This window comes from Chlorocebus sabaeus, chromosome 19 (genome assembly GCF_047675955.1).
Source record: "Chlorocebus sabaeus isolate Y175 chromosome 19, mChlSab1.0.hap1, whole genome shotgun sequence".
Taxonomy (NCBI): domain Eukaryota; kingdom Metazoa; phylum Chordata; class Mammalia; order Primates; family Cercopithecidae; genus Chlorocebus; species Chlorocebus sabaeus.
Genome location: NC_132922.1, coordinates 26,887,081 through 26,912,387, shown reverse-complemented (window position 1 = coordinate 26,912,387; position 25,307 = coordinate 26,887,081). Strand labels below are relative to the sequence as shown.

General features: G+C 49.9%; 1 protein-coding gene across 32 annotated transcripts in view; it reads right to left on the bottom strand.

The window, feature by feature from the left end:
• Positions 1 to 258: 258 nt before the first annotated feature.
• SLC2A11 (solute carrier family 2 member 11) overlaps positions 259 to 25,307 on the bottom strand; it is a 41,276-nt gene continuing 16,227 nt past the window's right edge. For 9 of the 32 annotated variants that reach the window (XM_073006914.1, XM_073006913.1, XM_073006909.1 and 6 more), the window contains 10 exons: positions 24,251 to 24,349; positions 17,943 to 18,103; positions 10,252 to 10,400; positions 9,034 to 9,163; positions 8,337 to 8,485; positions 3,861 to 4,048; positions 3,638 to 3,748; positions 2,529 to 2,868; positions 2,126 to 2,253; positions 1,652 to 1,896 (listed from right to left, as the gene is read on the bottom strand). In XM_073006914.1, the coding sequence (XP_072863015.1) occupies positions 1,696 to 1,896; positions 2,126 to 2,253; positions 2,529 to 2,868; positions 3,638 to 3,748; positions 3,861 to 4,048; positions 8,337 to 8,485; positions 9,034 to 9,163; positions 10,252 to 10,400; positions 17,943 to 18,103; positions 24,251 to 24,349 (1,656 nt within the window). In that variant the 3' untranslated portion in view covers positions 1,652 to 1,695. Of the gene's footprint in view, positions 1,897 to 2,125; positions 2,254 to 2,528; positions 2,869 to 3,637; positions 3,749 to 3,860; positions 4,049 to 8,336; positions 8,486 to 9,033; positions 9,164 to 10,251; positions 10,401 to 17,942; positions 18,104 to 24,250; positions 24,350 to 25,307 lie in introns of all 32 variants that reach the window. The other 23 variants (XM_007975132.3, XM_007975130.3, XM_073006918.1 and 20 more) reach the window with 17 other exon arrangements.

Below are 25,307 nucleotides of genomic sequence, written 5' to 3'. Positions count from 1 at the left end.
ATAAGAGACCCCAGAGAGTTCCCTTGCCCCTTCTGCCATGTCTAGGAGGACACAGTGAGAAGACCGCCATCTATGAATCAAGACATGGGCCCTCAGCAGACACTGAATCCACTGTCACCTTGATCTTGGACCTCCCAGCCTCCAAAACCACAAAAAATACATTTCTGTTGTTTATAAGCCACCCAGGCTATGGTTCTTTGTTATAGCAGCCGACAGACTAAGACACAAAAGAAATAAAAACACATGTTTAGACAATGATTTGTGTAGGAACATTCACAGCAGTTTTATTCAAGATGGCCAAGAATTAGAAACAGCCAAAATGTCCACTAACAGGTTGATGGATAAATAAATCATGGTCTAACCACAGAGGGGAATACTACTCAGCAATACAAAGGAGTCTCTCCTAATACATGCAACAACATGCATGAATCCCAAAAACTGTATCTGAAGCCAAGCCAGATACAAATATGTACATACAGTATGGAATGACTTCAGATTCTGAAAAAAGGTAAATCTGACTAATTGAGGCAGAAAGCAGGTCAGTGGTCCCCTGGGGCTGGGGCTGGGGTGGGTTATTGATAGCAAAGGGGCATGAGGGTGCCTTGGGGCAGGGTAAACGTTGCATCTGGATTGCGGTGGTGTTTCACAAGTGTATACACTTCTCAAAACTCACCAAATATGGACTTAAAATGGATATATTTGATTATGTGTAAATCATACCTCAATAAAGTTGATTAAAAACATCAATTCCTCAGAAAATTCTGATCACTCCCCTCTCAGACTAGGTCAGTCCTCCTGGTATGCATATCCATACCCACTACAACCTGTATTTATTTTTTTTGAAACATGGTCTCCTTCTGTTGTCCAGGCTGGAGTGCAGTGGCTCAATTAGGATTCACTGCAGCCTCGGCCTCCCAGGCTCAAGTGATCCTCCCATTTCAGCCTCCTGAGTAGCTGGGACCACAAGCATGTACCACCACACACAGCTTATTTTATTATTTTTTTATTTTTTGGTAGAAACAGGATCTTACTGTGTGGCCCAGGCTGGTCTCAAACTCCTGGTCTCAAAGCGATCCTCCTGCCTTGGCCTCCCAAAGTGCTGGGATTACAGGCATCAGCCACCTCGCCTGGCCAACCTGTATTTTTCTTTCACTGCATTTCCTGAGTCTGTAATTATTACGTTTTAAAGAGATGAAGTCTCCCTCTGTCACCCAGCCTGGCATGCAGTGGTGTGATCGTAGTTTACTGCTACCTTGAACTCTTGGACTCAAGTGATCCTGCTGCCTCAGCCTCCTGAGTAGCTAGAGCTGTTAGCACATACCACCATGCCCAGCTGATTTTTTAATTTTTTTGTAGAGATAGAGGGTCTCACTATGTTACCCAGGCTGGTTTCAAACTCTGGCCTCAATTGATCCTCCCACCTTGGCCTCCCAAAGTGCTGGGATTACAGTCATGAGCTGCCACAACCAGCCTGTAATTATGTTGTTACTGATTTTCTGTCAGTTAATTACCTTTAGCCTGGAACACCACTCTCACCACTGATTGCTAAGCACCTGGAGCCATGTCTGCACACAACGGGTGCTCAATAAACACTCCTTAAACGAAGGAATGCAGGAGGGAGTGAGGACCAGGGCCCTGGCAGGAAGCAGAGGACACGACAGCAGCTGGCTTTGGCCCCTGGTCACCCCTTTGGGACTAGAGTTCTGTCGACTGGATAACCTCCGGGCTCCTCCACATGGGGCCCTGGGCCCGCCTCGGGAAGTTGAGTCTGTGTAATTCTTCGGAGATCTCTTGGAGGGTCTTGCCTTTGGTCTCAGGAAGGAACAGGCCAGTGTAGATGGCCCCACAGACACAGACACCAAGGAAAGGGACATAGAGAAAGTGGGACAAGGCCTCCTGCGGATTAAAAGAGACCCCAAGACCTGGTGTGGCTCCATCAACCCCAAACGGAAGGCCCATGACAGGTTGTGAGGAGGGATTTGCCCCCCTCTTTGCTCCCCTAAGACCCCTCCCTTTCAGTCTCAGTCTCCCTGGATGGAAGCCTCCCGCTGGGGTTCTCAGCGGGAGGCTGAGATGACAGGGACACAGCCTAAGGCAGGGCCCCCAGCGGGAGGGGCGGGCCTACCATGATGAAGGGAAATCCCAGGCTGACCAAGAAGAGCATGATCCACATGAGCGCCCCGCAGACCATGCAGGCAGCGGGCCTGGCCATCTGGTCAAACAGCTCTGTGGCCAGGATCCCCGTCACCCCGGCTGGAAGGAGGGGCAGGGACAGGGGTCTGCTGGCCAGGGCTCCCTGCCTGCCTCTCCCCTACCCCAGCCCAGACATGGGAGTGGGAGCCCAGGCCCAGTCTGTATGGGGGACCCCTCAGGGCTCTCCTCCTGCCATTCCCTCCCAGAAGCCCCAGCACGAGGTGGTCTCTGAGGGCCCGCAGGGGACATTGCATTCACACCACCACCGTGCACCCAGCCACCCATCACTCCTTCTATGTGATGACGGATGCCCAGAGCCCCTTGGGCCCACTCACCAGGGCCAATGCCAAAGCTGAGGATGGAGGCAAAGATGCAGGCCACGGCCAGGTAGAGTGTCCAGGGGAATGAGCTCTGCCGTGGACGGGGCAGGGGTGAGGTGGAAGTTAGCCTGGCCTGGACCCTCCAGCCCTCATCCACCCCAGCTACCTGCAGGCACAGGGCCACAGTGAAGATGCTCCCCCAGCAGGCCATCAGGCTGTACCCACCGATGAGCAGCACGCGCCGACCCATCCTCTCGACTGCCACACACTTCAAAGGAAGAAAGCGCAGACCCATGCACCCAGCCATGGTCCCTGAGGTGTGGGGCAGGCAATGGGAAGGGGTCTCCTGAGAAAGCTGGTGGTGGAGGTGGGGGTAGTTTATTGCTTCAATGTGACTTTATTAATTTCCTAAAGGAACTTGGTCAATCAATCACCCAACTTCAGCCAGTTTCCGCATCTCAAAATGGTGCTGGCAGTGACCCGCAAACAATAGATGCTCTCTAACTCACTGCATTGATTGATTGATTGAGACAGGGTCTCGCTGGTCCAGCCCAGGCTGCAGTGCAGTGGCATAATCTCGGTTTACTGCAGTCTCAACCTGCTAGGCTCAAGTGATCCTCTCACCGCTGCCTCTCCAGTAACTAGCACTACAGGCAAAGACCACCACACCCGGCTAATTTTTGTATTTTTTGTAGAGACGGGTTTCACCGTATTGCCCAGGTTGGTCTCGAACTCCTGATCCCACCTCAGCACTATCACCTGGGGTGGAGTGCAATGTCACCACCTCGGCTCACTGCAACCTCCACCTACTGGGTTCATGTGATTCTCCTGCCTCAGTCTCCCGAGTAGCCGGGATTACAGGTGCCCGCCACAATGTCTGGCTAATTTTTTGTATTTTTTAGTAGAGACGAGGTTTCACTATGTTGGCCAGGCTGGTCTCGAACTCCTGACCTCGTGATCCACCCGCCTCGGCCCGAAGTGCTGGGATTACAAGCGTGAGCCACTGCACTCGGCCCCTCACTGCATTTTAACACCATAAACTGCAGTGTAAACTGGTTTAATGCAGAGGACCTGGGGGTCCCTCCCCCAAGGGCTGGTGGAGGAAGGGCGCCCTCCAGACTCACACTAACAATCGCCATGAGCAGCTCGCAGCTCCCAGTCCCGATGGTGGCGTACTGGACTTTCGCTTCTGGCACTCCTGCTTTCTGGAACACGGAGGAGGCGTAGGCGTACATCTGGGAGAGCATGGCTTTCAGGCCTGGGCTCCTTTCCACCTCCCATGGCTCCCAGCAGCCTGCAACACCAAGCCTCCAGGGCCCAGGGCGTGGGGCGGGGCAGGGGTCTCACCAAGTCATTCCCGCAGAGCTCCATGGCACTGCCCAGCACCACGAGGCTTGTCACCTGTCTCCTCAGGGCCCGATGCTGGAACAGCTCCCATGGGCGCCGGGCACGGCAGCCCTGGCAGGCAGCGCGCTCCTCCTCCAGCTCCTCCAGCTCCCTTGCCAAGTCCCCGGAGCCCCGCAGTCGCCGTAGTGCTGAGCCAGGGAAGAGGGTACTGAGCTCCCCTTCCCCAAGCCCCTCTTTGGTCCCCCCACAGGGACCCTCTCCTCCATCACACCATTCCTTTCCTTCTTGGCTCACTCTCTGTCTCTGTGTCTGTCTCTGTGTGTATGTCTCTCTCAATCTCTCTGTGTCTGTTTGCCTCCCTGGTCAGATGGAGATGATCTTCCTGGCCCTGACATTTCTCAGGGCTGTTGGGGTGTTGCTACCGTGGATGAAAAAAGGCTTTAGAAAGAAACTCGGGGTTCTGCGGACATATCATGACTATTGCAGCACATTATCAAACTCAATTCTTCACCCCTCCCTGCACCCATGCTGCTTGCTGTGTGATTTTGCAGTTCCTCCCACTAAAGGGGCAAGTACCGCCTACATCCCTGCTCCTGGCTCCAAGCTTGGCCAATAGGATGAGGTTGCAGTAAGGGCATGCCATGTTCCAGCCTGAGCCTTAAGAGGCCTTGCTCACTTATATTTGCTCTTCTGCCACCATGAGAACATTCCAGGCTAGCCAGGAGGATGACAAGAGACATGGATAGCCATTGACCAGGTGCAGTGGCTCAAGCCTGTAATCCCAGCACTTTGGGAGGCAGAGGCGGGCCTGAGGTCAGGAGTTCGAGACCAGCCTGGCCAACATGGTGAAACCCCGTCTCTCCTAAAAATACAAAAATTAGCCAGGCGTGGTGGCAGGCGCCTGTAATCCCAGCTACTTAGGAGGCTAAGGCAGGAGAATTGCTTGAACCCAGGAGGCAGAGGTTGCAGTGAGCCAAGATCGTGCGATTGCACTCCAGCCTGGGGGACCAGAGTAAGACTCCGTGTCAAAAAAAAAAAAAGAGAGACATGGACAGCCAAAGGGGCCCAGATGAGCCACCCTCGCTGGGACTGTTCTAGATCAGCCAATGCCCAGCTGAGCTGCAGTTGCAGGAATGACCAAGATCAGCAGAGACATCAGCCAGAACCATCCTTGATCAGCCCAGCCCAGAGGACTTAGAGGCTTAGGCTAAACAATTGCTTGTTTTGTTTGTTTGCTTACCACCGAGATGTTATGATTGTCTATTAGTCAGCAATAGAAAGCTGATCAATAAATTGGCACCAGGAGTGGGTGCTACCATAACAAAGACCTGTGAAATATGGTATTAGTTCCAAGATCAGGCAGAGGATGGCGATGAGGTTGAAGAAATGAAATGCTATGTTATATAGTGCAGTACCTTGGAAGAAAGAAAATGGGCTCAATGAACTTATGGACTTGAGCAAAGAAAACTCCAAATGTTGAAAGCATGCACTGGTTGCTGTTAAATGAATATTCTAAGCTCGCTGTAAGACATGAAGAATTAGCTCAGAAAATAACTGGCCAGTTTGCAAACAGAATTCAGAGGCAACCAAATTTAATTAAACATAGCATATTTCAGAAACGCTGGGTTAGTTGAAAACAACAACAAAAATGTTTTCTCACCTCTATCCTCTCCAGCTAGCAAAAGAATCCCAAATTAAGTAACAGCCTGTGAGCAAAGATCAAATCCGGAGCACCGCCAGGAAGCCATGGACTCATAGTAAAGATCAAATCAAGCATGTGGCTTAAAGCAGTGCCTCATAGACCCTCACAGCTAGAAAAGGGGGCATTTAGGAGCCTTGCGGGCGTTGTTTCAGGGTAGCCTGACATACCCTAAATAACAGCAATTAGGCCTTGGGAGAGAAGCCTGTCTCAAAAGTAATTGTGAGTGTGGTTTGTTGGCACATGAAAAAACCTCAAATACATAGAAAACTCACATCATTTTTGAGAAAGTTGTATTGGCAAAAGCTCTGCTTTTTGACCAGGACAATTTGACCAGGACAATTTGACCAGCTCTGCTTTTTGACCAGGACAATTTAAAATATAAAGACTTCTGTGCCCCAACTTTTCTTTCTTTTTTTTTTTTGAGATGGAGTCTCTCTCTGTCACCAGGCTGGAGTGCAGTGTGCAGTGGCACCATCTTGGCTCACTGCAACCTCCACCTCTTGGGTTCAAGCGATTCTCCTGCCTCAGCCTCCCTAGTAACTGGGACTACAGGCGCATGCCACTACGCCCAGCTCATTTTTGTATTTTTAGTAGAGATGGGGTTTCACCATGTTGGCCAGGTTGGTCTCGATCTCTTGACCTCGTGATCCACCCGCGTTGGCCTCCCTGGTATTACAGGTATGAGCCACGGCGCCCGGCCTGCCCCAACTCTCTGTAGACAGGAAGCAAGCTGAGAAATGTGCTCAACCATCAAAAGCAGCACACTGTGCAATGCCCTCTTCAGAAGGAATCAAGGAAGGTGATAGAAAAGGAAAAACATCTCAGAGGGCAGATGCAAGAAGCATGGAGAGCCACGCATAGTGGTGTGTGCCTAGAGTCCCAGCTACTCAGGAGGCTGAGGCAGGAGGATCACTTGGGCCCAGGAGCTCTGGGTTGTGGTACGCTAGGCAGATCAGGTGTCTGCACTAAGTTCAGCATCAATATAGTGACGTCCCAGGAGCAGGGACCACCAGGCTGCCTAGGAATGCACTGGCCCAGGCTGGAAATGGGACAGTTCAAAACCTCCGTGCTAGCTGGATACAATGGCTCATGCCTATAATCCAAGCACTTTGGGAGGCCAAGGAGGATGGATCACTTGAGCTCAGGAGTTTGAGACTTGCCCAGGCAAAAGATGAAACTCCATATTTACAAAAAATACAATAATAAAAAAAAAATTAGCCAAGCGTGGTGGCACGGGCCAGTAGTCCCAGCTACTCAGGAGGCTGAGGTGGGAGAATTGCTTGGGCCTGGGAGGCGGAGGTTGCAGTGAGCTGAGATCACACCACTCCAGCCTGGGTGACAGAGTAAGACCCTATTCCAAACAAAACCAAAAAAAAACAAAACAAAAACGAAGAAAACTTCCACGCTGATCAACAATGGGGTCATGCCTATGAATAGCCACAGTACTCCAGCCTGGACAAGCGAGAACTTGTCTCTAAAAATTAAAGGAAAAAAAAAAAGAAAAAAAAAGAACCATGGCCTGGGGTGCCCTTCCTAGGGGGCAGGGGACAGAGCCGGAACTTGAACAAAGAATACTCCCTACCCCCAAGGCAGGGGACATGGCCGTATTTTCCTAGGGGCACTTCAGAATTGTTATAGATTAGTGACTGCTCCGTGCCTGCCTTGCTTCCTCGTTTTTGAAATGAGAGCTTTAATTCCGGTTACCTCATCTTACTTTTCACCATTGCACGCTGAGTGTGGGAAGGGAGGAAGACTTATCTTTCTAGATCCTAGGTTTCTGGATCAAGAAAAGGCCCATATAGACTTAATGTGGTGTAAGATCTGGGACTTCAAGCCTGATGCCATGATTGGATGAGACTCTGGGGGATCCTGGGATGGGACTGAACACATTTTGCACAGAGGAGAGACATAAGTAATAATTGTGGCCATGGTGACAGAGAAGAGTACACTAATGGGCTCTGGTCTTCACCCCTCCTTAAATCCACACCCCTTGCGATGGGAGAGGATATGCCATCAATTTTCCCATCCCTTGACTTGGAATTTGGCAGCATGACTGACTCCCTTTGGCCAATGGAATGTTAATAGCATGAGGGGACCAAAGGTTTGGAAAGCACTTATGCAACTGATTTGCTTTCTTGTTTCTCTGCCATCATCATACTATTCCTAGGCTAACCTGTTGGTACCAAAAGTGAGAGGACAGAAAGTGCAGCAAAACTGAATGACTCCAGTCCAGACCAGCCCAGACCGGCCAAGCCGCAGCTGAACCTCACCGCTGCCCCCGTCTCCCGCCCCATGCTGTGAGGTAGCCCAGCTGAGATCAGCAGAGCTGCGCAGCCAGCCAGGCAAGCAAATGAATAAAAGATGCAGTAAATAATTGTTGCTTTAAACCAGAAATGTGGCAGTTGTTCCTTAGGCATTCTTATTGTAGCCATAGTTGACTGATAAGATGACCATCACCCAGTTGGCATTGGGTAGGTGAGGTCTTGCACAGGTGTTTGACCATGTGTGTGTGTGTGTGTGTGTGTTTCTCCACACCACTCTGGAGTTCTTGAATAACAGTGGCTATGTCTGATCCATTTTGCTGCCTGGCAGTTTGGACAGCCACTTGATAAGAGTTCTGACTGAAGGCAGGTATGGGCAGATCATGAAACTGAGACACAAAGAGAGGGATAGCTTTTCCTTGATAAATGAACCTATGAAATGGGGACCCATATACTCTGAGGAGATGCACCCCTTGGTCAAGGCAGTCTGGGAGCCCAAGGACAGAGACTCACCTGCCAGGCAGGCCTCGGTGTCTCCACAGTCAATGAGGAGGTAGCGTGGGCTTTCGGGGAGCAGAGGCAGGGAGGCGAGCTGCAGCACCCCGGGCACCAGGCAGCTGGCCAGCAGCAGAGGCCAGGCCTGAGGGTCACCTAGAAGCTCCCTAAGGAGGCAGAGGAGAGGCCAGGCCAGATTCCTCTTTGCCAGAGTCCCACCACCCTGCTCTCCTGCCCACCTGCACACCCTCCTGCAAAGGGTCTGCAATTGCCCGTGCCTCTTCCTATCCAAGTCTGGGTCTGAGCATCAAGATCCCTCCCACCCAGGCTGGGACCAAGAGAGGACAGGGACACTGCCCCACCTCATCCCTAGCAACTCCCCTTCCCAAGAGTCAAGGCTCTGCGTTCTCCTCTTTTTTCTGGAATAACTGGAACAGGTTTCTCTTTGAAAGCCCAAATCTTTACCCTCTCCTCTGTCAAGACCTGTTCTTTGCTCCCTGACCTGGAGAGGATAGGAAAAGGTGATTCACATTGCAGTATGTTGACTGATACCCATTTTGTGAATTGGCAGCAGAGATGTGGATAGAGGATTTGATGCCTTCATGCAAAGCAACAATGCTTTAATCTACTAGTGGGTAGGGGAGACATTTAGGTGAAGAAAGGTTTTTACTGGTATCTCCGAAATACTCAATGCATGTGGGGGAGGGGTGCTTACCTGAGTCCGACCACCTGTCCCATCACGATCCCCAGAGCGGTAAAGATGGCTGAGCTCATGGCCACAGCTCCTCGGAGCTCCTTAGGGGCGCTTTCCCCCAGGTACATGGGCTGGATATTCATGCTCACGCCTGGACGTGTGCACAGCAGAGGCACATCAGCTACCAGCTGGGACTTCCCTCCACGACATCGGCCTGTCTCCCCTGCCCCACTCAGCACTGTCCAGCCACTCAACTGGATCCTGGCACTGAGGGCTGATCCCTCACCCCCCACACTCTGAGGGGTTCTGCTTCACCTGCTGAAGGACCAATAGGATCCCAACTCTACTCCTCAGAACTTCTGAGAGAGGGCTTTCTCAGATCTGCTGCAATCCTGGTCCCTGGCCACAGTCCCACATGTTCGTGGGAACTTCCTAGGTCCCATCACTGGGACCTGAGTGTGAAGGGCTCTAAGGAAGCTGTGTTGGAGCCCCTAAAAGCCCAGGTGGATGTGCTCAAAATTCTGCTCTCTCACATGAAAAGCCCCACAAACTGAGGAGTACCTAACAGGCCATTCTGCCTGAGGGAAGATCAGAAAACTCATCCTATATCCCTTTATACTTTGGCTGCCAGGAAGCTCATGGCTTACAGTGTTACTCAAACATGGGACCTCTGTTAGTGTTAGTTTGCAGGTGTTTATTCCCCCACCCCTACACAACTTTTCCATTGTTCTGTACCTACTTTAAATATCTAGTCATACGAGTCTTTTAAGATAAACTATATTTCATCCTTTTGTGACAAAGGTAGGCATAAACAAAAAATAAATAAATGAGGCTGGGCCCAGTGGTTCACGCCTGTAATCCCAGCACTTTGGGAGGCTGAGGCAGGCGGATCACAAGGTCAGGAGATCGAGACCATCCTGGCTAACACAGTGAAACCCCGTCTCTACTAAAAATACAAAAAATTAGCCAGGCATGGTGGTGGGAGCCTGTAGTCCCAGCTACTCAGGAGGCTGAGGCAGGAGAATGGTGTGAACCCAGGAGGCAGAGCTTGCAGTGAGCCGAGATAGCGCCACTGCACTCCAGCCTGGGCAACAGAGTGAGACTCTATCTCAAAAAAATAAAATTAAATAAATAAATAAATAAAGGGAGGAAATGAGGGAAGAAATGAAATAAAAGAAATTAATGAATTTATGAATAAATAGGCATAGAGAGGTAGGACGAGAAGCCCCCACCCCATACCTGCACTGACTCCCACAAGCAGTCTTCCCAGCATGATCATCTCAAAGGAGCCTGCTTTGCGGCTGAATCCAAACAGAATTGCTGCCAACACCACAAAGATGTTATTCACCAGGAGGGACTTCTTCCTTGGGGGAAGTGAAACAGAGAGGCTGTGGTTCAGTCCAGAGGGACCATCCTTGGGGACCACTCTTTGCAACTCTAACAAGCCCTGATCACATACACACGTGTGTGTGTGTGTATTTGTGTTTCAAAGAGTCTAAACTGCATGAACGGAAATGACCATTATACCTAGGCTCACCTATGGTATGCCTTGAGGTGAATATTCCCACTCCCCTCCCCCACCATGCTCTCCAATTACTCTCCTTTCTGCCTACAACAAAGCTTGAATTAACAGAATTTATGTGGTATGGCTTTCCCCCTTCAGATTAAGTATTGTTCTCCCCAAACTTTCTGAAAATGAACGGACTGGCCGGGGCGGTGGTTTACGCCTATAATTCCAGCACCTTGGGAGGCTGAGGTGGGAGGACTGCTTGAGCCCAGGAGTTTGATTTTTTTTGTTTTTTTTGTTTTTGGTTTTTTTTTGAGACAAAGTCTTGCTCTGTTACCCAGGCTGGAATGTAGTGGTGCAATCTTGGCTCACTGCAACCTCCATCTCCCAGGTTCAAGCTATTCTCGTGCCTCAGCCTCCCGAGTGGCTGGGATTACTGGCACACGCCACCACGCCCAGCTAATTTTTGTATTTTTAGTAGAGATGGGGTTTTTCCCTGTTGGCCAGGCTGGTCTCAAACTCCTGACCTCAGGTGACCCACCTGCCTTGGCCTCCCAGAGTGCTGGAATTATAGGCGTGAGCCACAGCACCCAGCCAAGACCTTGAATTTAAATCGTGACTCTGTCATTCATTAGTTCATGACCTCAAGTATGCCATTAACTACTTTGAGTCCTGGTATCCTTGCTGTCAAATGAGAGGAGAGTTCCTACACTAACAGGTCTGTTGGAACACATAATTTTTAAAATATATGTAAAAATTGGGCTGGGCATGGTGGCTCATGCCTTTAATCCCAACACTTTGGGAGGTCGAAGCGGGCAGATCACCTGATCCCAGGAGACCAGCCAGGGCAACATGATGAAACCCCATCTCTACAAAAAATACAAAAAAATTAGGCTGGGCGCGGTGGCTCACGTGTGTCATCCCAGCACTTTGGGAGGTCAAGGCAGGCAGATCACCTGAAGTCAGGAGACTTGAGATCAGCCTGACCAACATGGAGAAACCCCATCTCTACTAAAAAAAATACAAAATTAGCCAGGCATGGTGGCACATGCCTGTAATCCCAGCTACTCGAGGCTGAGGCAGGAGAATCGCTTGAACCTGAGAGGTGGAGGTTGTGGTGAGCCGAGGTTGCGCCACTGCACTCCAGCCTGGGCAACAAGAACGAAACTTCATCTCAAAAAATATATATATATATATTAGCTGGGCATGATGGTGCATGCCTGTAATTTCAGCTACTCAAGAGGCTGAGGTGGGAGGATTGCTGGAGCCCAAGAGTACAAGGCTGCAGTGAGCCATGATCACGCCACTGCACTCCAGCCTCAGTGACAGAGTGAGACTCTATCTCAACAACAACAATGAAGGAACTAATATGTAATTTCTCAGATTCAATACAACTCCAGGGAGGAAGAACAGGGACTTTAGAGTGAAGGAATGGACGCATAGATAGTCAAGTAGAGTTTCCTTATATTTTCCTCCATGTATTACAGAGTTGCTTCTCACAACTCAGAATGGCTGTATGTCTCAATGCCTTGATCAATGGGACAGACACCAATCCAAGGAGGGGCCATTGGAAATGTCACCTGTTCCATCATGATGAAGCATTAGCTTTGGCTCCTAATACTGAGCTCAGAAGTGCTGTCATACAGATCACCCAGGAGAGCTCACTGTGATGGTATAGCTCATGGTACTGAGAGGGAAACTGAAGACCGGAAGTGGCCAGTGTTCTGCTCAAAGTGACCAACACATTGATGATAAAATATGAGCCAAAGCCTGTGTGTCTTGTGTCTAGAGAATAAAAAATGACAGTAGATTATAACAAACTTGATCCAGTGGTAACTCCAATTGTAACTAATAATTACAATGACAATGATATACATTTTCCTCACTGGAATTAATAAATCCATTAATAATAATTAAGTACTTCAATCTGGTGAGTGCACTTTGCTCCATTTCAATACACAGACATTGCCAAAAACACTTAGCATTCACGTTGCAGGAAGAGTCATACACCTCCACTGACCTGCCTTAAGTATATAGCAGCAGCCGGGTGCAGCAGCTCATGCCTATAATCCCAGCATTTTGGGAGGCTGAGGTGGGCGGATCATGAGGTCATAAGTTTGAGACCAGCCTGGCCAACATGGTGAAACCCCATCTCTACTAAAAATACAAAAAGTAGCCAGGCTTGGTGGCAGGCGCCTGTTATCCCAGCTACTCAGGAGGCTGAGGCAGGAGAATCGCTTGAACCGGGAGGCAGAGGTTGCAGTGAGCCGAGATTGCACCACTGTACTCTAGCCTGGGTGACAGAATGAGACTCTGTCTCAAAAAAAATAATAATAATAAATAAAAAAAAAGGATATAGCAGCTGTCCAGCTGTGGGCGACAGTCCATTCCACAGGGACCTGTGCATCCCATAGGACATGCTGCTGTCTCATTATTTGGATGAGTTCATACAGAAAGGACCTGGAGAAGAGGAAGCAGCAAGTGCACTAGATGTCTTGGTAAGGTACACTGTGACAAAGAGTAGAAGATTAAAAACGAGACGGGGGCTGCCACTCCAACGAAGTTCCTGAGGTCTAGAGGACTAAGAGGTGGCAGCGTATTTTCTCCAAAGTGCATGACAAATTGCTGCACCATAGTCCCCTTCCTCTAAGGAGGAGGGACAAACCTCTGAGAGCTTCTTTTCATTTTGGAGGCAGCGGAATACCACATCAGGTGTCGTGACCCGGCACATTTATCAGGTGACTTGAAAACCTGGCAGTTTTGAGCGGTGCTAAGCAAGAGAAGTATTTCTCTAGTGGATCGAAGCCAAATTCACGTCGCAGAGTACTAGCAACTATACACGATCATGGCCCCAAGCCAAGCTCAAAGAGCTCTGCCACTCAACCCTTTAGCTTTAGGAGAGCCTGTGGTGCTCAAAGTGGCAGTTAAAATACTCTAAAAAGAGGTCACAATGCAAAACCAAAGCTTTTTAAGTTGAGCTACTTTCCTTCAGCAAATTACTAGCCTCTTTTATATATACATATTATATATATTTTTTCATATATATAAAAAATTATATATATATATTTATTTATTTAGAGATGGGGTCTCACTATGTCACCCAGGCTTGAGTGCAGTGGTGCTATAACAGCTCACTGAAGCCTCGACCTCCCAGGCTCAAGTGATCCTCCCACCTCAGACTCCTGAGTAGCTGGGACCACAGGTATATGCCACTATGCCTGGCTAATTTTTTCTTTTTTTCTTGTAGAGATGGGGTTCTGCTATGTTGCCCAGGCTGGTCTCAAACTCCTGGGCTCAAGAGATCCTCTTCCCTTGGCCTCCCAAAGTGCTGGAATTACAGGCATGAGCCACCATGCCCAGCCTGCTATCCTCCCTCTTAAGGAGAAAGAGCTCCTGGCCTTGTCACTAGGCCCTAGTGGGGAATAAACACCAGGCTGCGGGATGCCACAGGGCCATGTACTTATCACAACTGGGTGCTGTATGACACCCTCCTACTAAGGTTGGGTGTGCCCTGTACTACTCCATCACTGAATAGAAGTGGTATAAACCAAACTTGCCCAATGTGGGCACCAAAGTTTCCCATGAATAGGTCACTCACATCAGTTTGGACCTAAAAGGTATTGAAGGACTTAAACTTATCCTATAGACAGATTTTTTAGCATGGACCTTTTTTTTTTTTTTTTTTTTTTTTTTTTTTGAGACCGAGTATCGCTCTATCACCCAGGCTAGAGTGCAGTGGCGCAATCTGGGCTCACTGCAAGCTCTGCCTCCCAGGTTCAAGTGATTCTCCTGCCTCAGCCTCCCAAGTAGCTGGGACTACAGGCACCCGCCACCACGCCCGGCTAATTTTGTTGTATTTTTTTAGTAGAGACGGGGTTTCACTGTGTTAGCCAGGATGGTCTCGACCTCCCAACCTCATGATCTGCTCACCTCGGCCTCCCAAAGTGCTGGGATTACAGGCGTGAGCCACCGCGCTCAGCCTAGCATGGACTTCTTTTGCCTCTTTTTATTTTTCTTTTCTTTTTTGTTTTTGAGATGGAGTCTTACTCTTGTTGCCCGGGCTAGAGTGCAGTGGCATGATCTCGGCTCACTGCAACCTCTGCCTCCCAGGTCAAGTGATTCTCCTGCCTCAGCCTCCTGAGTAGCTGGGATTACAGGCGTCCGCCACCACGCCCGGCTAATTTTTGTAGTTTTAGTAGAGATGGGGTTTCACCATGTTGGCCAGGCTGGTCTCGAACTCCTGACCTCAGGTGAACCTCCCCCGCCCCACCTCAGTCTCCCAAAGTGCTGGGATTACAGGCGAGAGCTACCGCACCCGGCCTGTCCCTTTTTCAAAAGGTTTGGTTGGACAGACAGTCTTAGATGAAGCAGAATTTGAAGACTGGTTTCAAGGAGGTACAGGGAAACACTAAGTGGGTGTATCTTTTAAAATTAGCCCAGTGGCCGGGCGCGGTGGCTCAAGCCTGTAATCCCAGCACTTTGGGAGGCCGAGACGGGCAGATCACGAGGTCAGGAGATCGAGACCATCCTGGCTAACACGGTGAAACCTCGTCTCTACTAAAGAATACAAAAAAACTAGCCAGGCGCGGTGGCGGGCGCCTGTAGTCCCAGTTACTCGGGAGGCTGAGGCAGGAGAATGGCGTAAACCCAGGAGGCAGAGCTTGCAGTGAGCTGAGATCCAGCCACTGCACTCAAGCCTGGGCGACAGAGCCAGACTCCGTCTCAAAAAAAAAATTAGCCCAGAACCTGAAAATATAGCTGGGCACTGTGGCTCACGCCTGTAATCCCAGCACTTTGGGAGGTCGAGGTGGGCGAATCACCTGAGGTCAGGAGTTCGAGACCAGACTGACCAACATGGAAAATCCCGTCTCTACTAAAAATACAAAATTAGCCAGGCGTGGTAGCGGGCGCCTATAATTCCAGGTATTCAGGAGGCTGAGGCAGGAGAATCGCTTGAACCCGGGAAGCGGAGGCTGCAGTGAGCCAAGATTACGCTATTGCACTCCAGCCTGGGCAAGAAGAGCGAAACTCTGTCTCAAAAAAATAAATAAATAACCTGAAAATATACATAAATATGTTTCTGCTTATCAGAATCCCCTTCCTGCTGCAAAGAGGCTCTTCATAATCATGCATAATCATGGACAATATGACCTTCTATCCGTAGCTGGCATTCAACTGCCTTCCTTGACCATCTTGGTGCTTACTCACTTGGGTGATAAACAAAGCAAATAGGGTAGAAAGCACAGAAAACGCCCATGGGCTCAACAATAGGGGCTTCCTGGCACCGAGATGACTAACCCACCTGTTCCCCTACGCAACCAACCCTGAGCACCCAAAGATGGCAACACATTTCAGAGCTCCAGTCAGCTGCTGAATGTAAGAACTACATCCCCCTGTCCTGGGGAGTGGAACAGACATTTGACATAATCAGAATAGGTATATGTGCTAAATTTGAATTTTTTTTTTTTTTTTTTTTTGAGACGGAGTCTTGCTCTGCCGCCCAGGCTGGAGTGCAGTGGCTGGATCTCAACTCACTGCAAGCTCCGCCTCCTGGATTCACGCCATTCTGCCTCAGCCTCCCGAATAGCTGGGACTACAGGCGCCCGCCACCTCACCCGGCTAGTTTTTTTTTTTGTATTTTTAGTAGAGACGGGGTTTCACCGTGTTAGCCAGCATGGTCTTGATCTCCTGACCTCGTGATCCGCCCGCCTCAGCCTCCCAAAGTACTGGGATTACAGGCTTGAGCCACCACGCCCGGCCTAAATTTGAATTTTTAATTTCTTCCTTTCATGCTTATGCCAGCTGAACCAGGTACCATGAGATAGCCACACAATAGTTATTACCTCCATCTTCGTGGTAAGAGCCCCACTTTTGTTTGTGATTATTCCCCTACTCTCCACGGTGCAGATATGAGCCCCAGTGGTCTAATCCAGTCTTGGTGATCCTGTGCTAGTGCTATGGTTTGATGGTTTGTGTCTCTTCCAAAATTAGGTTGAAATTTAATTTCCAATGCAACAGTATTTAGAGGTAGATCTTTGGGAGATTGATCAGGCCATGAGAACTCCACCTTCATTGATGAGACTAGTGCTTTATAAAAGGGCTAGAGGGAACTAGGCAGGCTCTTTTTGACTTTTGCCCCTTTGTCTTCCACCATGTGAGGACACAGCATGCGCCCTTTCTGCCATGTGAGGACACAGGGACAAAGAACCACCTTAGAAGCAGAAAGAGGAGCCTTCACCATACATTGAATCTGCTGGTGCCTTGATCTTGGACTTCACAGCCTCCAGAACTGTGAGAAAGTAAATTTCTGTTCTTTATACATCATCCAGTCTCAGTTATTTTGTTATGGCAACAAAAATAGACTAAGATCGCTAGTAAGCCAGCTGTTTTGAGACAGGGGCTCACTGTGTCATCCAGGCTGGAGTGCAGTGGCACAATCAAGACTCACTGCAGCGTCGATCTCCTGGGCTCAGGTGATCTTCCTGCTGCAGCTTCCCGAGTAGCTGGGTCCATAGGCATGTGTCACCATAACTGGTTGATTTTTTTTTCTTTTCTTTTTTTTTTTTTTTTGAGATGGAGTCTTACTCTGTCGCCCAGGCTGGAGTGCAGTGGCATGATCTTGGCTCACTGCAGCCTCTGCCTTATAGGGTCAAGTGATTCTCCTGCCTCAGCCTCCTGAGTAGCTGGGACTACAGAAATGTGCCACCACACCCTGCTAATTTTTGTATTTTTAGTAGAGATGGGTTTTCGCCATGTTGGTCAGGCTGATCTGAAGCTGCTGACCTCAGGTGATCCACCCGCCTCAGCCTCTCAAAGTGCTGAGATTACGGGCATGAGTCACTGCGCCCAGCCCATACCTGGCTAATTTTTTGTAGAGATGGGGTCTCACCATATTGCCCAGACTGGTCTCAAACTCCTGGACCCATGCAATCTTTCCTCCTTAGTGTAATTCCTCCCAAAGTGCTGGCATTACAGGGGTAAGCCACCCTGCCTGGCCAGGCCTGGCTTCTAAGAACTTCCTTTCATGCTATGAGCTGCCCCAATGTCCTTCGAGCTATACATTTTTGATTCTGTTCATCAGAGTTAGTTTGTGTTGTTTGCAATCCAAGAACTGCACTAGATACGCAGGAGGAAAGTGAGGCCCAGGAAGAAAATACTTGTTTTAGGTCAGTTAGCACTTGTTGGCAGACATGAAATTAGAAACCAGAAGTCCTCCCTCTCTCGTAGCACAGGACTATTTGCTCTACCAAATCCTGGAAGATGTGTCTCACAAGGTGAAACTCCAGGCAGAGTAAGAGGCTGGATGAGGAGCTGATCTGGGCCTGGAGCTTGCCGGGCCTCTTCCTGCTTCCATGTCCCTCAGCCTGCAGGCTGCAGCACTCTTCATTAAAGGGCATTCAGGGGGTACACAGGAAGCACTTACCTTCCCAGCGTGATGGCCAAGGGACCTGCAAGCAGTGCTCCAAAGAGGCCTCCTAGGGGATACAGAGACACGATGAGGGACCACATAAGTAGAATTAGGTAGTCAGGCAGTGGCTCTCCAGTACGCGCCTGCCACGTCTCATTGGTGAATTCCTGAATGTGCTGTGGACAGAAATGCCAGTCAGCCTTCTGGGGATGGGGGCGTGGGGGCACTAGACAAGCCTTCTCCCCATCAGGGTTCCATGCTTCTGCAGAACAGGCAATGAGAACAGGCACCGTGTCTTCTGAGCTCCCCGTGGAGCAGGAACCAACTCACCTGAGCACTTCCCCTGTGCAGGGCACCATGCTGGTTCTTATCCCTCAATATCCCTCAGAGCCTAGCACTGGACATGCCCCATTTGCCCCTCTCTGCAAAAACACTTTTTCTCCCTACTCACATAACACTTCTGACAGCAAATGTGTGGATTTTTTCCACATCAAGCAATTCTCTAACTCTCCGGACACGAGCTGGTGTACTACAATGGAATCCCATTCTGACACTATCTACCTGGAGTTAGCATCAGATCCCACAAGCCAAAGGGCTCCATTCCACAAGACTGTCCCCTCTTCAGATGCCAACTGCAAGACCAGGTCTCCTGCACTTCTGACCAACTGGCCATCAACTGGGGATTCCTAGGACCCTTTCCGTGGGTTTGATAATTTGCAACAATGGCTCACAAAACTCAGGAAGGCCCTTTACTTACATTTACTGGTTTGTTATGAAGGATGCAACTCATGAACAGCCATATGAGAAAGATGCACTGGGCATGGTCCTGGGGGAGTAGGTTGCTAGAGGCTTCCATGTCCCCTGCAGGAGCACCACCTTCCCAGCACCTCAATGTGTTCACAAACCTGGAAGCTCATCAAATCTTGTGTTCAAGAGCTTTTATAGACCTTAATCTTCAGCTTCTCTCCCTTTTTCAGAGTTCTGTGAGTGGGGCTGAACATTCTGACCCTCTAATCTCTTGGTCTTTTTGGTGACAGCTCCATCCTGAGGCAGTCTAGTGGCCCTGCCCTGTCACCTCATTAGCATACGCGCAGGTATGATGAAATGGGGCTCATTGCAAATAACAAAAGATGCTCCTATCACTCAAGAAATTCCATGGCCAGGCACGGTGGCTCACACCTGTAATCAGAGCACTTTAGGAGGCAGACATGTATGGATCACCTGGGGTCAAGAGTTCAAGACCAGCCTGGCCAACATGGTGAAACCCCATCTCTACTAAAAATATTTTAAAAAATTAGCCAGGTGTGGTGGCAGGCACCTGTAATCCCAGCTACTTGCGAGGCTGAGGCAGAAGAATTGCTTGAACCCGGGAGGTGGAGGTTGCAGCAAGCCAAGATTGCGCCAATCTTGGCAAGTAATCCTCTTGCTTCAGCCTCCCGAGTAGCTGGGACTACAGGCGCCCGCCACCAGGCTCGGCTAATTTTTTTGTATTTTTTTAGTAGAGATGGGGTTTCACTACTTTTGGGAGGCAGCCTCCCAAAGCACTGGGATTACAGACATGAGCAACCATGCTCAGCTTTGGTCACTGTCAAGACTGGGGATTAGGCTCAGGGAGAGGTGAAGTGACTTGCTCACAGCTTTAGCCATGGGTCAGGGTTGTACCAGGTAGTTTGGACTCCCCAGACTCCAAACCTCAGGTGAGTGAAGGAAGTCACATGGTTAGGAAAGAAGTGGGGAAGACATGGACACCCTTCTCTTGGTTAGCAATGAAATGTCATTTGCAGGTCTCCCGACAGAACAGAACACAAGGGAGGGCAGTGGGTTCAGGTGCTGGGCCAGTTCTCCCCTGCCCAGCTCAGGGCAATGACTGTCAGCCTAGTGCCCACCAGCTGCCTCTCGGGGGAGGAACTGTCCACAGGAGCTGGGACCAGGGCCAGCTTCCCCTGACATTGACTGGAACTCCTCAAGAGTGACCATTGACAAAGATTCTCCTCAGAGTTTCCTAAGCTCTTTTTTTTTTTTTAAAGATAGGGTCTCCATCCCAGCACTTTGGGAGGCCGAGACGGGCGGATCACGAGGTCAGGAGATCGAGACCATCCTTGCTAACACGGTGAAACCCCGTCTCTACTAAAAAATACAAAAAAACTAGCCGGACGAGGTGGCGGGCACCTGTAGTCCCAGCTACTCAGGAGGCTGAGGCAGGAGAATGGTGTAAACCTGGGAGGCGGAGCTTGCAGTGAGCTGAGATCCGGCCACTGCACTCCAGCCTGGGCAACAGAGCGAGACTCCGTCTCAAAAAAAATAAAAATAAATGAAGACAGGGTCTCCCTCTGTTGTCCAGGCTGGAGTGCAGTGGCATGATCATAGCTCACTGCAGCCTCGAACTCCTGGGCTCAAGCCATCCTCCCACCTCAGCCTCACAAGTACCTGCAAATACAGGCTCATGCCACTGCACCCTGTTGAATATTTTTTTACTTCTTTGTAGATACTGGATCTTGAATGTTGCTTAGGCTGATCTCAAACTCCAGGGCTCAAGCAATCCTCCCACCTCGGCCTCTCAAAGTGTTCAGATTAGAAGGGTGAGCCACTGCGCCCGGTATTCTGAGCTCTTTTTCAACTAGGTCTCAACTTTTGGACTTCTGTGTTCATCTCTGCCTTGTTCAGTTTTAGCAAGTGTCCTGCTAAGTTGATTTAGCTAGAATCCTCATCCTCCACATCTGATAACTTTCAAAATCTAATCGGCCTCCTTATCCTCTGCCATCCTCCATGATGTCTGGTTACCCTGGCCTGCCCTCAACAAGAATCCTGTTGGGTCAATTTAACCAGAATCCCCCACAAACGCCTGATGATCCTCTTAGTCATTGTGCACCCACTGACCCCACTCTACTCCTCGGCTATCAGTTCTCACTTGCCCATGCTGTATTTGAAGTTGAATCCAATCTTTCTGCCTCAGGGCTGGACCCCATTGCCATGGTCCCTCCAACTAGTGCTTGCCACCTCTTGAATAAAGTCTTCATTACTGTGCTTTGACAAGTGTCATTGAATAGTTCTTATTTTTGTTTTTGAGACGGAGTTTTGCTCTTGTTGCCCAGGCTGGAGTGCAATGGCGCGATCTCGGCTCACTGCAACCTCTGCTTCCCGGGTTTGAACAATTCTCCTGCCTCAGCCTCCCAAGTAGCTGGGATTACAGGCACATGCTACCATGCCTGGTTAATTTTGTATTTTTAGTAGAGATGCGGTTTTTCCATGTTGGTCAGGCTGGTCTGGAACTCCCAACCTCAGGTGATCCACTTGCCTCAGACTCCCAAAGTGTTGGGTTTACAGGGGTGAGCCACTGCGCCCAGCCTTCTTTTTTTTTTTTTTTGAGAGGGAGTCTCCCTCTGTCACCCAGGCTGGAGCACGGTGGCGAGATCTCAGGTCACTGCAACCTCCGCTTCCTGGGTTCAAGCGATTCTCCTGCCTCAGCCTCTGGAGGAGCTGAGATCACAGACACGCACCACCATGCCCAGCTAATATTTCTACTTTTAGTAGAGACAGGGTTTAATCATGTTGGCCAGGCTGGTCTCGAACTCCTGACCTCAAATGATCCGCCTGCCTCAGCCTCTCAAAGTGCTGGGATTATAGGCATGAGCCACCATGTCCAGCCTGAATAACTTTTTCTTTAACAATTAGAACTTAACACTATTCAGCAGGGTAGGGGAAGCCTCTGAGCCTAGGAAAGTCTCCTTTGTGGGGGCTGGTGATGGCCGTGGGAGGTAAGGTCTGAGTGACCTGCCCAGCCCAGGATGGACCCCTCTCTAGTCTGAGTGTGCACTGAAGTGGGTGCTCAAATGCTTGATGAATGAATGAATAAATAAACCAATGCATCACGCCTGTAATCCCAGCACTTTGGGAATCCAAGGCAGGCAGATTACCTGAGGTCAGGAGTTTGAGACCAACCTGGCTAACATGAGGAAAGTCCATTTCTACTACAAATACAAAAACATTAGCCAGGCGTGGTGACAGGTGCCTGTAATCCCAGCTACTCAGGAGGCTGAGACAGGAGAATCACTTGACCCTGGGAGGCAGAGGTTGCAGTGACCTGAGATCTCGCCACCGTGCTCCAGCCTGGGTGACAGAGGGAGCCAAGATCACACCATTGCACTCCAGCTTGGTCAACAAGAGCAAAACTCCATCTCAACAAATAAATAAATAAATAAATAAATAAATAAATAAATAAATAAACCAATGCAGCCAGCTCAGACCTCCCTTTCTAAATTCTCATCCTTGCTTTAAGAGGCTGGGCTGCTATCATTCTTTCTATCCCCATCTCTATCTTCTGCTAACAAATATTACTTTGGAGGAAGTTCTCTCCAATGTCAAGTACAGCTCGTGGTTCCCCCATAAAGGTGATCACCTGGCCCAGATCTGGCCAATCCGAGCATCCCAGCCTCCTGACCACATTACTGGTCTGGGAGTGGACACGTAAACCAAACCAGCCCCTCAGGCTCTTCCCTGCCTTTCTACATGAGCTAATCTGGAAGACTTTTGTTGGTGGGGGGAGTTCTCAGCTGGCAGGAAGTGAATCTGGTGACAGCAGCTCCCCAACTGGGTATGAAAACAAGGCCAAGGCAGGCACGGTGGCTCATGCCTGTAATCCTAGAACTTCAAGAGGCCGAGGTGGGTGGACCACTCAAGCTCAGGAGTTCGAGACCAGCCTGGGCAACATGATGAGACCCTGTCTCTACTAAAAAATACAAATGAAATAGCTGGGCTTTGTGGTACACGCCTGTGGTCCCAATTACTTGGGAGGCTGAGGTGTGAGGATCGCTTGAGCGCCTGAGCTTGGGGCAGAGCAGAGGCTGCAGTGAGCCAAGATTGCGTGACTGAACTCCAGCCTGGGTGACAGAGCAAGACTCTGTCTAAAAAAAAAAACAAAAACAAAAACAGAGAGAGGAAAATCAGGGGCAGGACAGCCACAGTTCTGTCCTGGGGCCTGGTTCCTGCAGCTCTCCCCCAAAGCTGTGTGAAGCCCCATATCCCATCATTTCCAGTTATGACTAGGTACTTGCCGTTCTTACTTAAGCAAGTTAGAGGTAGGCTTCTATCACTGGGGCTGAAAGACCCATCCTTTCCACAGACACTCACAGAACATTGGCTTGGGTCAGGCTATGATCAAGTGCCGGAGATTCAAAGATGACTCAGATGCTGAGAGCGAATCAGCAGGAGAGAGGAGATGGACACAAAACAGCCTCCACACAGCCTGAGTGAGGACAGCCTGCACCAAGGGCTGGAGAGGCAAGAAGGTTTCAAGGAGGTGGTGGTATCTGGGGTGGGCTTCTACAGGTGGAACAGAGAGGGCCCCTCCATGAAAGGAGGCTTAGAGGAAGGGCTATGTCATAGGCATCTGAGGAACTATACTTAACTTGCTTTGGTATCAGGGTTGGGGGAGCGAAGGTGTGAGACAGTGAAACCGAGGGGTTCATTTGGTCCGATCTGCCTGCCCTGCTTGCTTTTTAAAATTTCTTCTTCCTTTTTCCATGAAGCTGAGGCCCTGGTAGCTCAAGGCCATGCCGCTGAACACGGAAACTTAACCTCCACTGGCTACTTTATAAATAACATTCATGAGACCGGGTGTGGTGGCTCATGCCTGTAATTCCAGTACTTTGGGAGGCTGAGGCAGGCGGATTACCTGAGGTTGGGAGTTCGAGACCAGACTGACCAACATGGAGAAATCCCGTCTCTACTAAAACTGCAAAATTAGCCGGACGTGGTGGCACATGCCTGTAATCCCAGCTACTCAGGAGGCTGAGGCAGGAGAATCGCTTGAACCCAGGAGGCAGAGGTTGCAGTGAGCTGAGATCACGCCACTGCAAACCAATCTGGGCAACAAGAGCAAAACTCCGTCTCAAAAAAAAAAAAAATTCTGAGCAGGGGAGTGACTTGAAGAGATCAAGATGGGGAGAGGCTGAAGGCAAGGAGGCCAGTGAGGAGGCTGGGCCAGAACTGGGAATGTGCTGGAGACATGGGGAGAAGTGGCTGGATTCTAGAGGTAGTTAGGAAGGACTTGGTGTCCAAGAGATGAAAAGAAGTCAACGCTGACCCCTCCATCACTAGGTGGAAGATGGAGTCATCCGCTGAGATTAGGGACTCAGGAGGACATGCAGGTTTAGAGGAAGATGTATGCTCAGTTTGAACCTGCAGGAACCTGTGGGCCAACCCAATGGAGACAAATTTGTGGCAGAAAGCACCACCAAGTGGATGCCTGGCTGAAGCCCCTCAGTGGGCAGCTGTTAGCCAGTACCCACTCAGAAACGGGCAGTCGACACAGAGAGGATACATACCGAGGTCGGGGCATTGATGATAGACAGGTTATAGCCAAACTGAAAAGTCCCACCAATGCCAGCAGCACAGATGGTCAGGAGCAGGATCCTGCCCTGAATCTGAGGAGAGAGGGGAGAACACAGAGTGACCAACAGCCTCCACCCCTTTCCCTGGACCAGAGCTGCCAATCACAGCATTGCAATTTATCTGAATCAAGCAGTGATGTCTCCACTTTGCAGATGAGGAAAGTGAGGCTCAGAGAGGAGTTAACCTGGGTCACACGGCTGACAGGTAGCAGAGGAATCCAGGCCTCCTGCTCTGAGTCCAGGACCCCACTTTACCCTCACGCCACCCATAGCCCCAACGTTTCCCTGAGCTGGAAAGCAGTTCCCATCCCTCCTTGTTGGGCTGCCCCTGAGCACATCTGCTGTGTTTGGGAAAGACAGTCGCCTGAGTTGGGGCCCCAGCAGAGTAAAGCTCTGCCTCCAGCAGGACAGGAACCCCTGACTTGCCCCAGAAAAACGTTCTCCAACAGAGTGGCCAGGCTCCAGGAATCTGGGCTGAGCCTCCTTCTCTTACCTCCCACCAGCATGTTCTGTAACTAGGCTAAGAAAAGAGGCCACATGGACCTGCAGGTGCAACGACTTGGGGACATAGGAGCAGCAGAGAGGCAGCATAGATGGCCAAGGTGCCTGGTCCCTATCCCAGCTCTCCCCTTACTTCCTCATCCTAAGTCACTTCCTTACCTGGACCTGGAGATAATGAAGCCTACTTCTAGGCTGGGTACACGTGAGTCATGTACACTTGGTACACAAAAGGACAGTGAAACACTCTTAGAGATGGAGGGAGAATTCCCAAAGGCATCCCCAATGCCTCATCATTTGTAGTTGGGATTTTCTCTTTTTTTTTTTTTTTTTTTTTTTTTTTTTTTTGAGGAGTCTTGGCCAGGCGCAGTAGCTCACACCTCTAATTCCAGCACTTTGGGAGGCCGAGGCGGGTGGATCGCGAGGTCAGAAGTTTAAGACCAGCCTGGCCAAGATAGTGAAACCCCATCTCTACTAAAACTACAAAAATTGG